Source organism: Falco naumanni, chromosome 15 (genome assembly GCF_017639655.2).
Source record: "Falco naumanni isolate bFalNau1 chromosome 15, bFalNau1.pat, whole genome shotgun sequence".
In the NCBI taxonomy this organism is placed as follows: Eukaryota; Metazoa; Chordata; class Aves; order Falconiformes; family Falconidae; genus Falco; species Falco naumanni.
In genome coordinates, this window is record NC_054068.1 from 4659375 (window position 1) to 4674379 (window position 15005).

A 15005-nucleotide genomic window follows, 5' to 3' on the forward strand; every position below is an offset into this window, starting at 1 on the left:
CTATAAAGTTGCATCAAGCTAAGTAGAAGAGGAGAACAGGAGTTATAGCACAAACTCAGAAGGACCAGCCATAATCAATAGTGTTGGAGGGAAACACAGGGTCAGGCAAGCAACTGGGATTCAGGGAATTTTCATAATGGGGTCAACGTCAAGAATAGGAAAGTGAGGATAACATCAATACTCTGTGTAGTGTTGGTATTATACTTTTTCTTGTGACATATGGATGGGGAACACAGGGGAAAACATTTGTGAAAACAAATAAATATTAAGTGACTGTTAGACAGCCGGCTAGAGAAAGGGCTACCCTTTAAGCAAATAAGCATCTGGGACTCTAAGGCAAACAAGTCCTGGAAATAAGCCAAAGTAGAAAGCACAAGGATATGAATAAATTACACTTTTGGACCATTTTCCTCAACAGAGACTATAATGGCAGAGAGTTCTGTCTGAATCCCCTAATCTGCTTTTTCCTTAAATGTATCAACACCATTTTCATTCCAGTAAGTTCAAGAGATGATCAGCCCTATAGAATTTTATTACTTTCCAAATGAGTCTCTTTCATAGGCACTTACTAACAATTTTACTTAAATAAATGTACAGCTCCTTTTAGCATGGTGATTTTTATCGGTTTGCTATTTTAATGTTTCAGAGCAGAAGGAAAAAAGATATTTTGTCTAAATAATCCTGACATTTTGATTCGTGTGCACAGATGGTTAGCAAATTTTGTAGTAGCCAAATCAGTTTTAGTGTTGCTGACGAAAAATCTTAAAATCTCACTTGTCAGTGAGGGAATTGATAAACTGATCACAAAACTCATTCCACTCTAGTGGAATGACCTGAGCAGTCATATAACTATTATTTTTGTATGAATATACTTCAGCTTTATAAATCTCTGCTGCTCATATAAACTGCAACTATGATACCAGCTCACACATATTGTGTAATTGCTATTAAATAGGGTTTTGTCTGGTGCAAATTGAATATGTTAAGATCTATAGTGTTTTATCTTGTTTAATCCGACTTTTAAAATAGAACTCCTACAGATGCTAGAGGCGTATTAACAGTGTGGGTTTTTTAACTCTTGGGATTAGAGTGATATTTTCCTACACATCTAACAATTCCTGTATTTATTACTCCTCAAATCAGCTGTGCTGTCAGACAAGGAGATTTAGAATTCTTGGTATTTCTGTTAAGATTCCACATTCCACATGCGAGGAACTGTAACTGTTTATGTACATAATATAAAAGTCCCTTCAAGGCACAGAAAATGTTTACTGGCTGCACCACAAGGGTAATCCCTGGTCATCTCCTCCCCACTACCTGCCCACCAATGTACATACTGTCTAGGCTGAATCAGATGATGATTTAGGAGCCACCCTGCAATGAGTACCATTGTGTGGAAACCACAGCATTTCCACACTGAACTTAGGATTTCAGTCAACTGGATGTCACAGCCAAATGAGGTCTCCCAATACAGAACCCAAAAGTTAATTTGAGAAAAAGAGATTGATGCATTCTTTCACCTTGATCTGAAAATAATTGTGTTAAGTTTCTTTGAAGTCTGGGTGTCACCTGCCTGCACTTGATGTTGAAGATGGAACTCCTTGGGCAGTTAGTGAGGTACAACACCACTCTTGGAGAGGAGTGAAATTAAAGGAAATTTCCATAGAGTGCTCAAGCAGCACATTCAGAGGAGAAAAAAAAAATAAATATATTAATTGTGCAGGCAAAAGACCCCAATTTTTAAATTTATGTTAAAATTGAAATCTCTAGAAAGCAGTTCTAATTTGATTTGAAAGCAACTGCAAAATTCCAGCTGGAAAGAAAGTTTAATTGGAAAAGCACATAGCCATTCCTAGCAATGACTGCTAGTAATTATGTTTATACAGCTTTCCTGAATAAGTGGCCCAAGACTAGGTCTGGAGACATTACATTATCTTTGTTTAGCTTGTGCTTCTCTCAAGAGCCTTTGCTTGAGCCTTCCCTTCCTCTTTAATTTCTACTATCCAGTTACTTACCCAAATGTATTTGTGCTAGATGTAGTCATACTCTTACTGCTACTGTTTGCTTTGTAATTCAGACCTTAATATCTATCGTAAAGTTCACACTTCATAGACCACATTGAGGAAGCATATTAACCTTCACTTCTTGTAGAAGAGAGCAATAAATTGTGGGTTTATGGCTTTTTTGTTGCTTGCAGTGTTTGGATATTTGCTGTTCACAGAAGCAGATGGAAGAAGTCTTCAGAGGATAGTCAGCATTGGAATGGTTTTGTGGTGAGAATTTACCAGCTGTAGTGAGAATTGCTGTTATTACCACTGACCTTCCAAGCATAACCAAAGGGTTACAAAAGGCAAGGACTCACGCAAAAGTTTGCATCAGGACTCCTCAGATCAGCTGATCATAACAAATCAAGGAAACTAAATAAATGTCAGGAAAGGAACAATGAAAATAAGAAAAAAGAAAAGGACTGGCAAAAATACAAGTTTACTATGTAAGCTGACTCGGAGAGCAAGAACGCTGGGAAAAAAATTGGATCTGGAGCAGCAGTGAAGCGCTTTTGCGTTCCTCCCCAATTTCACACTGTTTGAATGATCATTTCTATTCATAGAACCTTTCCTGTACTTACACAAGTGTTTCTCAGCTGCTTTCAGATTATGAAGCAGGCACTCTGTTGTTTTATGTACCACTGAAATGTGTTTATCTGGAGATTAAATAGACAACTTCATGTATTTCATGACCTTGGTGGAGAGAAACAAAGCAATGAACTCACCCCTCACAAGGAAAGATAAATGTAGAAGTCTGCTGCCTACTGCTATGCAGGGTATCCAGCTCTAATTATGTGATAAGTGGATGGACTCGGTGTTAAACATATTTTGCAAAAGTTCTTGAACAAAGTGCTTACACTGGTTATGCAGATAGCTTGCTGAAAGCCACATGAATACAAATTATTATGCACGCAGTATGAATCTGGATGAGTACAGGAAACACTGGTCTTCCAAACCCTGATTTTTGCTGAACAGTCCTCTATTACAGTCAACGCACAGAATAAGAGTATTTATTTTTCTTTCTCTCGCTAAAATTATTCCATTCCCACTTGTGATGCTACAGCAGAGTATTTGTTTTAAGGTCACTGGTAATTCAATCCTGAGTGGTGCTGAGCATTTCTCATCACATGTGAAACCTCAAACCAGCTAATTCTAATAAGAACTGACACACACTATTGAAGAAGAAGAAAAAAAAAATAACAAAACAGTAATTTCATTATCCGGATAGCCAGATTGTTTAAATAAGCCTCCCAGATGTCCTGAGTTTGGTACCACCACAAACAACACAACTCAGAAATGTTAACAACTATTCTTGATCACAGGCATTTTTCCAAGTTATTTGAAAATGGTTGGGTTTAAAAGATGGAAATTTGTGAACCTAACTGCACCGAGAGTGAAAGCCATCTATGCCCTTAAACCAGCTTTTTCAACTCCAGTGGGAATTGGAAGTCTTAACATCTATTTTTAAAGTCCAATAAGATCTTCTTTTTTTAACTTTGACATCCAAAATGAATTGGGGGGGGGGGGAGTGGTTTACATACCTATGGTTTTTAGATACTCAAGATTTCTAAAATGCTGATGTGATTTTGAAAACGTGTTCTGCAGCTCATGACAACTAAGAAAACTCTGAATGCCTTTGACTTTAACACAACTGAGAGTAGTGACCAATTATTAACCACAAAGAAACGGTGCAGTTAATAGAGCTTTACTGAAAATGTCAAATATTGTGTTATTTTGCAGTGAGAAGAGAATTCCCACAGTTCTTCATTTAGAAAATAAAATATTTATCACTATTTAGATGCTTGTTTCCTTTGACATGGATTTAATGAATAGCTTTTCATTTGACTAATAGATACTCTGTAAACTTAATTAATAGGTACTTTGCAATGGACTCTAGTAGAAACAGACATACATCTACATCTTTGGCTCGGCTTAAACATGACAGAACACAAGTCAGCTATGGGACAACTTGATCTCTTCTTTCACCAAAACTGCTAGTTTAATCTTCGTGGGGAAAAAAAAGTATCACACATTTAACACAAGAGTTATTTCAGAAATAGACAAGATATCCTGAGTTGCAAAGTTGTCTTCATGCATGCTCCTGATTATAAAAGAATAAAAAGAAATACTAGTGGCATAACCTGTCCTCCACATCTATGAGGATAACAGAAGACATAATGATTTTAATTTCTAGCATAGGAAATTCAGATCAGGCTATACAGAAATTTTCATTGCTAAGATTTGTGCAGGAACAGACTGAGGAGCCTTTTGATTTTTAATCTCTGGATGTTTTAAGAACAGGTGAGACAGATGTCTTACAAGGATGACATAGGATTAGCAATCCTGCCTTGAACCTGTTTCCTCTATTTTCCATAACCAAACAAATTACTTTTGAATTTTGCCTTTACCTGGTATATTTTTCACATGTTAATGCCTTTCATTTGTTTTCAAGGAGGTTTTTGGGCACCTGGAACTTCAGATATGTCAAGTGTGTTAGTGAACTGCTACAAGAGTATGAAGTGGAAATAAAGCTGAGTGAAAAGGTCAGTGCAAATATTTATCTAGTGTAGGGGGTTTCTGAAGGTTAAGATGTGCTTCAGGAGACTTGCTAGCTGTATTTACAGCTCTAGAAAAAAACAAGGATAGCCAAAGAGCTCATTTCCGATGAACTCTAGCCATCACAAATCTGATCTGTATGCCAAAGTTTACTAATAGCTGTAGAGGCTTTGTCCTGCTCTGTTGAGTTTCTGTATGACTTCTGCTTTCCCTGCATGTAAATTGTCTCAAAGTCCAAAAATGGGAGCCAAATGGAAATTCCAATATGCCTTTTGTTCATGTGGTTTTGCTAAAATGATTTTATCCATTCCACAAAATTATTTCTCGTGACAAAGCAGTACTGGAGATGGTTTGCTCCAATTTGAACAGGCTGCTAGAATTTAAGTCTGGTTCCCCTAACGTTTAGGTCATAGTACAGCTCTATTTCTTAACTATTAGCCTGGCAATGGCTTCTTCTCATCTGGTCAGATCTGCTTGTTGCTGCTCAAGTACCTCAGCTCGGTCTGGCCTCGTAACATCCAGCCGGAGGGAACGGTAGATGAAAGGGGAGAAGCCAATTGAGCTGGTTGTCACCACCTTGCTGAGCCACACCAGCAGCTCCTGCTGGTCTTTTGCCTCTGTTTAGCCTGGTTTACACAGCGGCTTGCCCCCAGCAGGACAGTGGAAAAGGGCTGGTACCCTGACCGTGCTCCTGAACTGGGTGGTAGCTAAAGGACAGACTCTTTTGCTCAGTTTTGCACATAACTGTGGTCCTCACTGGTGATTTCTCCAAATTAGATGTAAAGGTCTAGAGGAGGGAGCTGCAGGGGAATCACTTACTGTTAACAGAATTGTTAGTTTTCAAAAGTAAGGTCCAGCTCACTGGAAAGACCCACAGAGATAGGAATATGTTTAAGTAGGAGTCCCAAAGAGCAAATTTCCCCTCTAAGACAAGATACAAAAGACCAGGTTTGACTTTCAGATGACAGAAGAAGGGGAGGCGAGATTTGTTGTTGTTTTTAAGTGTGCAAACTAAATGGACAGATCTGGCCTGTGATGGTAAGGTATATCTAGCATGGAAAATAACAGTATCATGTCTAAGAGAGAAGTTTTTGTGAAAGATGTATGAAAGAGAGAGCCAGGAGCAACCTTAAAAGTGCTTTTAGCTCAGTATTTGGTCTTCAATATGATTTAGCCAATACCAAGAATCAAGACAGGGACTCACAAAGCTACAAGCGAGTTTCTCAACAGCCTGAGCTGAAAAATAAATCTCTCCAGATGGTGCTCTGGAAGTCTCATATCCTCTTTGAACCAGAGCAGACGGAGATACATATTGTACTCCAGGGGCTGTTTTACCCCAGTGAGTAGCACAACTGAATCAGAAGACAGTGCTGGAAGTCATCGTAAATCATGGTGACAAGCAACCTATTCACTTACAGGTCTCTATAGGAATTGATGAAACATTCATTAAAGTACACATTAGTCATTTATTACTCTTTTATAAACCGTTTATCAGTAGGCATTCAAAATGTGAGCAGACCATAATTTTCACTTAAGACGCACAGCACTAGTATGCCTCAGATTTCACTGTGGTGATATTTTGTCAAATTACACAGATTTTATTCTGTTCAAAGGAGGCAAGCTACTTTATTTAACTGGAAAAGAGATTTCTAAGAACACATATTCAAAACCCCTAAACTAGGAAAAATCTTTTTCCAAATCTTACTGTCCCTGATGTGACAGAATTCTGTTTTACGTTGCCTTGTCCCAGAAATGGGTGAAAGTGAAGGTGAGGATGAAAGTGGCAGAAAGAGGAATTGTCTCAAGAATGAGACTATTCCCTGGCTAGGTGAAGTCTCTCTTTCTTATGTGCAAGTGAGAGCACTCTGACAAGTCCCACTACTTTTCAATATACAGCTAGGGACATGCTGCTGTCCCAGCTCTGCGGTGAAGGACAGATGTGAGAACTAGGTGGAGTGTAGCAAAATCATCCCCTTCAGCCACATGACTTCATTCTTCTCTCAAATGCCTGACAGCATTTACAAAGGAAAAAACATATCAGATATTAAGGAAAAGAAGAGCAGCAGTGGAAGCTTCTTTCCTAGGAACAGATACCTTAAAAAAATCAGGCCAGAAGCAGGAGGCCAATATACTCAGTAGAATCCCATTTTTGAGCATATACTCTGCATTCAGAAATGGTATAAGATCAGAAGTAGGATTTGTTGAACTATTTTTTTAGAGGAGGAAGAATAGACAGAAGGGGTCAAACCCATACTTTTGTCATGCTGAAACAATGTGGGGTTTTTTTCCACTGAGTCTTAGGGAAGATCTGGGCAGAACCATGCCTACAGGGAAAGATACAAGGGAAGTATTTGCCAGCTTGAGGCTTCCAGCAGATGCTACATCGCTAATTTTTCATCACACTTCAACCACAGTGATATTAACTATAGACTAAAATCACTGTTTTGTCGGCATACAACACTGCAGTGGTCTGTCATCTGTTGTTAAAGTGACACAAGAAAATAATCCTCATTTTTCTGAATGTGCTAGGTATAAAACCAGTACTCAGCACCATTAACGTTCACTCAGTCTAGCTCATTCCCACACAGTACACAAACCAGGTATCAGATTTTCGAGAATGATCAATTCCTGCTCCTTGCTTTGCTTCATTTCTTACTTTCACATAAGTAATCCCTTGCTACTGAACAAAAGTTGAGCCTAAGGCCTTAACTTGCTAGAAAGGAAATGCCAAATTGCTTTTTGTGATACCAAATACATGCTGTATTCAGTAATAATTCACAAATTTAATTTAAAAACTCTTTCATATTATAGAAATAGGGTTGTAAATTTGAAAAAGAGGCCACTAAATTTACAAGTATCTTTATTTTAATTCTCTATAATTTAAATCTGGCACAGTATCCCAGCCATTGTGACCTTTTAAAAGGTAGACCTTGTTACCTCACCTGGGATTTTTGAAGGAGCTCTTAAAACATTGCTCTTTTAGGCGTTAAAGATGAGATTATTTAACCCCCTGAAGAGAACAGGGTATTGTTTGAATGTCTGAATGGACCTTTGCAATGCTCAGAGCCTATTATGAAGGATAAGTATGTATGTGAAATACAAGGCAGGTATTTTGGAGATGTGTAGAGTGATAAGACAGTAACAAAATAATTAACTGGGTTGAATCCCACAAAGGAGTGTCTTGTACATTAACCCATCCAAGTACCTGACACATACTTGTAACCTCAAGGGCTTAAACTATTCCTCCAAAGTTAATGGAAGTGCCGTGTTGGATCACAGCCAGGTTGCTCAGCTGCTTCTGTGATCATGCCCTGACATACGAACAATGAATTTGTCCCTAAGCATGAAGGGCACTGCATCAGCAGGAACCGCATCAGAATGGCACGGGCATGGAAAAAACAGGAGATGGAAAAACAGATCACCAGATGAGTACCCTCTCCTCCAGCAAGGTCTACATAAAACCACAACTGAGTGCAGCAACAATGGAGCATTCAGACCTTTCTGAAAACATCAAATAAAACTGTTAATTAACATTTTGAATAGGTGGGTAAGGACCTGACCTCCAAGGAATAAGTACAGTAAATAGAAGTACACAGCAGTATAACAGTGCTTAGAAGTAGATCCATAAACTTCTTTCTAGAGCAAAAAGAGGAGGAGATTGGTCAAGTGACAAAAGATAAAACTCATCTTTAATGGACAGAGACTTGCTCACGCATGACTGAGATTGCCTCGCACTGAGGAATCAAAGAAATATCCGTTAAAACATATAAGTCTTCTTGGAAATAGAATTATAGACATTTTCAACTGTGGAGAAAGCTACGAAAAAAGTAATTAAACTTCTGACTTGGCATTAATATTATTGAAATCATATATACCTTTGTTAAGATATATATAACAATGCATTCTACAAACCCCTATTTAGTGCCCAGTCTGGGGTACCCAGTGTTGCACTCATACAGTGTCCAGACTTTTGAACAAATGCGTCTCTCATAACTTCGTTGACTTTCACTGTGTTAGATCAGAAATTAATTTGGCCCCTGTGTTTACAGATGAAGAGAACGGCGGAGCTATTTTAAGTAGAAATTATACTGACAGAAGAAACATAGGCCACTGAATAAGCATTTGTTTTATAAAAGGGAAAAATGCATTGAGAAAAGGTATCTTTAAAGAGAAGGAAGATAGCTGGGGAAACATGTCAATACCATAAGAACCCAATTCAAAGCAGGCAATCTCAAAGTAAAAGATGATGCACTCTGAAATCAAACCTTCAGATTTACTGAATGTGAGCTTTCTACTTCAAAAGTTATCTTGTAGTCTTTTTCTTTCAAGTCTTATTCAAATCAATGGTATTGCAGCAGTTGGTATGCGACTGGTATTTAAATACAGTAACTAAGTATGTTAAGCAGTAAGCCAAATAAAGTGGCATTAGCTCTATTAATAGGCACTCTCCTTCTTACGCTACTTATTTTAAACAGAGCATATGTTCCTAAAGGGGCCTGACACCATACATCTGAAGACTGATTTTTCCTGCCTTATTCACAGAATAAGAATATCCCTTTAGCAAGGCAGAGGGAAGATTTCTGAGGTCATTAACATTTCTAAACAGCAAAAGGTTCAAACTCATGTCACAATATATTAAAAAAGAAAAGAAAAAAAAGAGATGTCTCTATGGGAATATTTGTATGTCATATAAAGTACAAGAAAAATGTATAAGACTAACTTTCTTTGAAAAGTCTGCATAATGCTGCCTCTTCACACCTACTATTTTATTTCTATACTACAACCACCAGACTTTTTAATATCACTGACAGAACTGGATTTATAAACATTTCCAAATTTCCACAGAAATAGACACTAACAGTATGTTTAGGGCTAAGTAGACATTAAGTATTTTAACATGTTTGCCCAAATTAGCAAACTATTAAGTCAAACAGGACATATAGTTGTAGAAATATTTCTTCAAAAGAAATCTGTAGAAAGATATATAGAATGATTCATTCAAAAGAAGAAATGTCAAAGTTTGGACATTCGAGTAGGTAGGACTCTGAATGTCATGAATTGCTATCAGTATTAATACAATTACTTCCTATTTCTAAATACACCAAGATGTCCTTGTATGTTGTTATGTTCCAGAGGAATAAAAATTACCATGTTTTAAATACATTTTAACTACTTACTGTCTGGAAACAGCTTTCAGAGCATTAAAAGCTGATCTAAAAGGTAATTCCAGGGGAATTAACAGTTTGATCGAAGCCACTTAGTTATCATCTATGTACTTGAAAGTTTTGGATCAGGCTCTCCACGGTATTTTTAGGTTAATAAAATGCTCTGGCCAAAGCATTTTATTGAAGCAATTATAGCTATTGTCACTGAACATTCCTGTTTGCAAAATTTTCATTATTTGTTATTTCTTCTCCCCTCCCCCCGCCCCTTTTTTTCCCAAACTTTCTCTGTCCTTTTTTTTAATCTGGTTATCCACTTTGCATTTATAAAAGAAATAATTATTCAAGTAAAATTACAGTAATTTGTTTCAAAATAATCTATTGTCAAATCACTAAAATTAGGTCAGAAAAAAATTTAAAAATATACTGTAAGCAGAAAACTGAGACTTCTATAGCAATAAGCTTTCCCTTTCTTTTCCTAAAATTACCTTAAAATCAACATCTCTCATGTTTACTTCTCATCTTTTGGGAATATTCCTTAAAATTTGAAGAACCTCAGGAAACTTTTACAAGAAAATCCAAACCAGCTGTTATTAGGTAAAACTTTTGAACTCTAATTCTCTCCAAATATCAGAAGCAAAAAAAGCCCACAATGCAAAACAAAAACAAACAAAAATCCCCAACAAAACCCAGACTAATAATAAATGTGGGAGAGGGAAGGAAGCAGCATGAGAAGGGAGGAAATTTGGTAGATGCTTTGCCTGGCACCAGAAACTTTGCTGTAGCACTCTTACACCCTCCCACGGGCAGTGAGTATCTTTTGGTTTGGGTTGGGGTTTTTCTAACTTTTCAGCACACTTCAGTGGAAAAAAAAATCATTCCCTGAAAATTCCACCTTTAGGTTAAATTTAAAGCTTTTAAGAGTAGAGCTTTCATTACAGAACCCTCAACACACTGTCTCACAGGTGACTACTGAAGCCAGGACAAAACATGTTGCTTTCATCCATGTTCCTGCCTATCAAAAGCCCTCAGCTACAACACAGGCAAGAGGGAATTCTCTATTTCCCCCCATAGGAGCAAAAGAAAGAAAGTCACCACTAGCAAACTTATTCTACGGGTACTCATCCTGCTAGCCAACCTCTGAATGATATCTCTTGGCATAAATTTTTACCTTGTGGTTGCATTTTGTCATGGAAATAATGCATACGCATTTATTAACGTAGAAGAAGAAAAAAGAAGCTCCAGGAAAGTCTATAACATTGAGCTACAAAGATGTCTTTAAGTATTTTCTTCCATAAAGGAACATTTTTATATTTAGAAAGAAGATAAATACAATTACATACAACATTTTATAGAACAGAGATGACAAACTCTTACCTCCTTCTGGGTAAATTCTGGTGGATGGTCATTTTTGTCATCAACAAGAATAGTGGCAGTTGCTGTGCCAGTTAGTCCCACATCAAGACCACCCATATCCTTAGCTTCTATAACTAGCTCATATTTCGGGGTTTCCATAGTCTGAAAAAAATAACAAAAAGGAAAGGTTAAAAAAGCCACCACAACAGATTACATACTACCTTTAATTCACATTAAAATAATCAACTTTTAAACCTTAATTTGGCCTGATAAAACAGCATAGAAACAGATCTGTTATCACAGTGTTTTACCAAAACAGAAGCACAGCTTTCTATGAGCTTCAGCTGCTACACTGGAAACCTTATTAGGAACACAGCGTGAAGGAGTGCAGGTGAATATTGGTAAACAGTACATAATCTATTCTGTTATTTAAGGAGATTAGGAAAGAAATTAAAATATACCTGCTCTTCAAAAGTAAGCTCTCACTTCAGTGCACCAATATTTAGCAGCTTGCTTTATCAGTGTTATGATGGGCACATAATTAAATACTAATGTCACAATCTACATATAAATTCTCTTTACTTTATTAAATCACATTTATTAGCATTTAGAATAGTAATTTAAGTTTGCTTCACTGTAAGAAACAACAAAGCAGTCTCTAAAATGGACAACGGCTGCCAGTTATTGCACAAAGCAAGTGTGTATCATAATGTTAATGATTTACATCTAATATATCTGATGCCTATGTCATGGTTACTTATCTGACTGCCCAGCTACTGCAGAACCAGACAGCATAGGTCCACAGCAAAAGCCATCCTTAATTTCCCTCCTCCAAAAGCCCTAATTTAGGCAAAAAAAAATGTGGCCAATGTTCTGCAATGGGAATGTGACAGCATTTCTAATTCACCTCTCTCACATCAGGCACAAAAGCACATCTGTTTGCAAGTTAAGCAACAGGGTAGTAATACATCCCATCCAAGGGAGCTATTATCGGCATCAGGACCTGCTCCCATGGAAAACATAATTTTGACATGGATTTCACTGGAGACAAGACTGGGCACCTAATTACAATGAATATTTTCCCTATTTGTATGACTGCCTTATATGGAACCATCTGCCCAAAGACCATATGTGCCGCATCATCAGTGGAGGACACAGATGGGGAAGTGCTGCAGTCACCTTTAAAACTATATGGTAAGAATATCACATATGCTCAGGAATGATTTTTCAAACTTTTCTTGAACAATAAATCTGGATCTCAGGGGCAAAAGGACATAATGGTGCCTGAAACAGTGGCTAGGGCACCACTCTTAGAGGGCTTCTTTAACCTCAGAGCAGCTCTATCAGCCAACTCTGTTTACAAGAACCAAGGCTACACGTTTGACACCATTTATCCTATGTCCTTTAATACTTCTCCAAAGAATCAGCAACTGGTGTGAAAATCCATATAGCAACACAGTGATCTCTCTTTACCATCCATACACTGACTTATAAAGCAGAATCAAGGAAGGTGAGGGCTTATCCCATAGCAGAGAACAGAGAATGGCTTGGGATGGAGAAGGCCATTAAAGACCATCTAGTCCAACCCCCATGCGATGAGCAGGGGCATCTTCAACCAGATCAGGTTGCTCAGAGCCCTGTCCAACCTGACCCTGAACGTTTCCAGGGATGGGGCACCTACCACCACTCTGGGCAGCCTGTACCAGTGTTTCACCACCTTCATCAGAAAAAAAATTCTTCCTTATATCTAGACTGAATCAACCCTATATTAGTTAAAAAAAAAAATTAAAATTAAAAACTAAGAAAAAAAATAGTTTAAATTACCCCTCTTCTTATTGCAATAGGCTCTGTTAAAAAGCCTGTCCCCACCTTAAGTCCCCTTTAATTATTGAAGGGCTACAAGAAGGCCTCCCTGGAGCTTTCTTTTCTCCAGGCTGAACAAGCCCAACTGTCTCAGCCTTTCATCATAGCATAGTTCTATCCCACTGACAGTTTTAGTGGACCTCCTCTGGACCTGCTCCAATGCGTTCATGTCTTTCCTGTGCTGGGGACCACAGAGCCGGATGCAGTGCTTCAGGTGGGGCCTCACCGGAGCAGAATAGAGGGGCAGAATCACCTCCCTCAACGTGCTGGCCATGCTTCCTTGCATGCAGCCCAGGATACAGCCGGCCTTCTGGGCTTTGAGGGTACACTGCCAGCTGACATCCAGATTTTCATCCACTAGTACCCCCAAGTCTTTCTCCACAGGGTTGCTCCCAATCCGTTCATCCCCCAGCCTGTATCTCACCATTTAAAATTTTAAAAGACTTATTTCTGATCTCTAGCTTAGCAAAGCAACTTCTCAGGTCACACAGCTTTCTCTGTAGCTAAGAGATTTGAAAGCGTTCACTAAATAGTGCATTTTGCATTATGCATTTTCCTTGGTATATCACAACAACTTTTTTTGAGCATGTGTGAGAAGGAGATCCCAACACTTAGATTGTGAAGCATTTTTAGGCCATAAGAGAAGGAACCATACCACTTGCTCATCAGATCAGTAATTATGAAGCAATATATTTGCATGTAAAATCAATGAGTTAAACCAGAAGATATATTTAGTTCTAAAAACATATGGACTACTAGAAAATCAGATGCCACTGCCACATAGGGGATCCTAAAAAATCTATTTCCTTAAGTCTTACAACATCATTCCATGAAATTCATCTCAGAAGAAAGAAAACCAAGAACAGGATTTTGATTTATAACATCATATAAATATACACAAAAAAAGTATTACATCTCTCCAACACAAATTCAGAGTATAGAGTGGAAAAAAATTATAGTTTTCATATATTTATTTTCTAAAATGCATTCAATGTATTAAAACCTGAATAGAGCTTCCATCCCCTCCTGTAGATGCAAATTTTTCATTACTTTGATTAGAAAATTGTTATTATTGTATGAAAAACTTGCAAAACCATTTATCACTTCATGCCTGTAAGCCTCTTTGTTGAGCAAGAGGCCCACTTTTACTCTCAAACTGGCCTTTTTTCCTTTGAAAGCTGTCCCGTTTTCTATTGAAAGCAAGCCCATTTATGCTAGAAATTGCGCCTACTGCAGCAGAAATTTCTATGACAGGAGTCCAATGTTTAAGCTCACAACTAAATGTGAAAAACATTGAATTTTGAGTAGTATTTCATATCATTATGAATACTTCACACTTTCCTGTTATGCAGCACTTTCTATGTCTCGCTCTGTCACCAAATATTTGCTTTGTTGGAGAAAGCAGCTCCTACAAGTTCCAAACCTGAGAGCAGAGGCACGTTCCCTTCAGATGCTCTTTACAGCAGAGATTGCATGTAAAGGGCTTTTCAACACTTCTCATACTCCTAGCCCAGTTTGGGCACTAGTAGTAACTACTTGGACCTGTGTGGTTTATCACATTAGTGGCAAACCCTGGGACGTGGCAGTGGGTATCTGCGGACAGCGATGGGTCCCCGCGCTCTCCCTAAGCCTGTTACGCCGTGATGATGGTGGGGAGGGTGTGGGGCTGGGCTGGGGGCACCCCTGCAGTAGGGGCTGCAGCACAAGCTGTCCTGCCACCTCCTCCTCTGTTCCCTCGTGTCTTTTTCCCCCGTGCATTCTCTCCCTGCCCTTGCTCACATCTTGTGAGAAATGAGTGCCCCTGGAGGGAGGGAGTGAAGGAGAAAAGCAGCCTGCCTTCACCTTCTCCGTCCCTGCTACACTGTGCAGGTTAGGGATAAATGCTGCTGGTAATACCCAGCTGCTAGCATTTTGGGACCCTACAGTAGCTCAGACTGTTGTCACACCATGACACTGCCTGTCACTAAACCCAGGCCCCCTGCTTCTTGAAGTAGTGACGCAGCCCCTGAAGCACGCTCTTGCA

At 38.5% G+C, this 15005-nt stretch overlaps 1 protein-coding gene across 2 annotated transcripts in view; it reads right to left on the bottom strand.

The window, feature by feature from the left end:
* Positions 1 to 15005, bottom strand: part of CDH13 (cadherin 13) — a 504987-nt gene that overhangs the window by 78737 nt on the left and 411245 nt on the right. For both annotated transcript variants that reach the window (XM_040614995.1, XM_040614994.1), the window contains exon 8: positions 11141 to 11281. In XM_040614995.1, coding sequence (XP_040470929.1) covers positions 11141 to 11281 — 141 coding nt within the window. The remainder of the gene's footprint in view (positions 1 to 11140; positions 11282 to 15005) is intronic.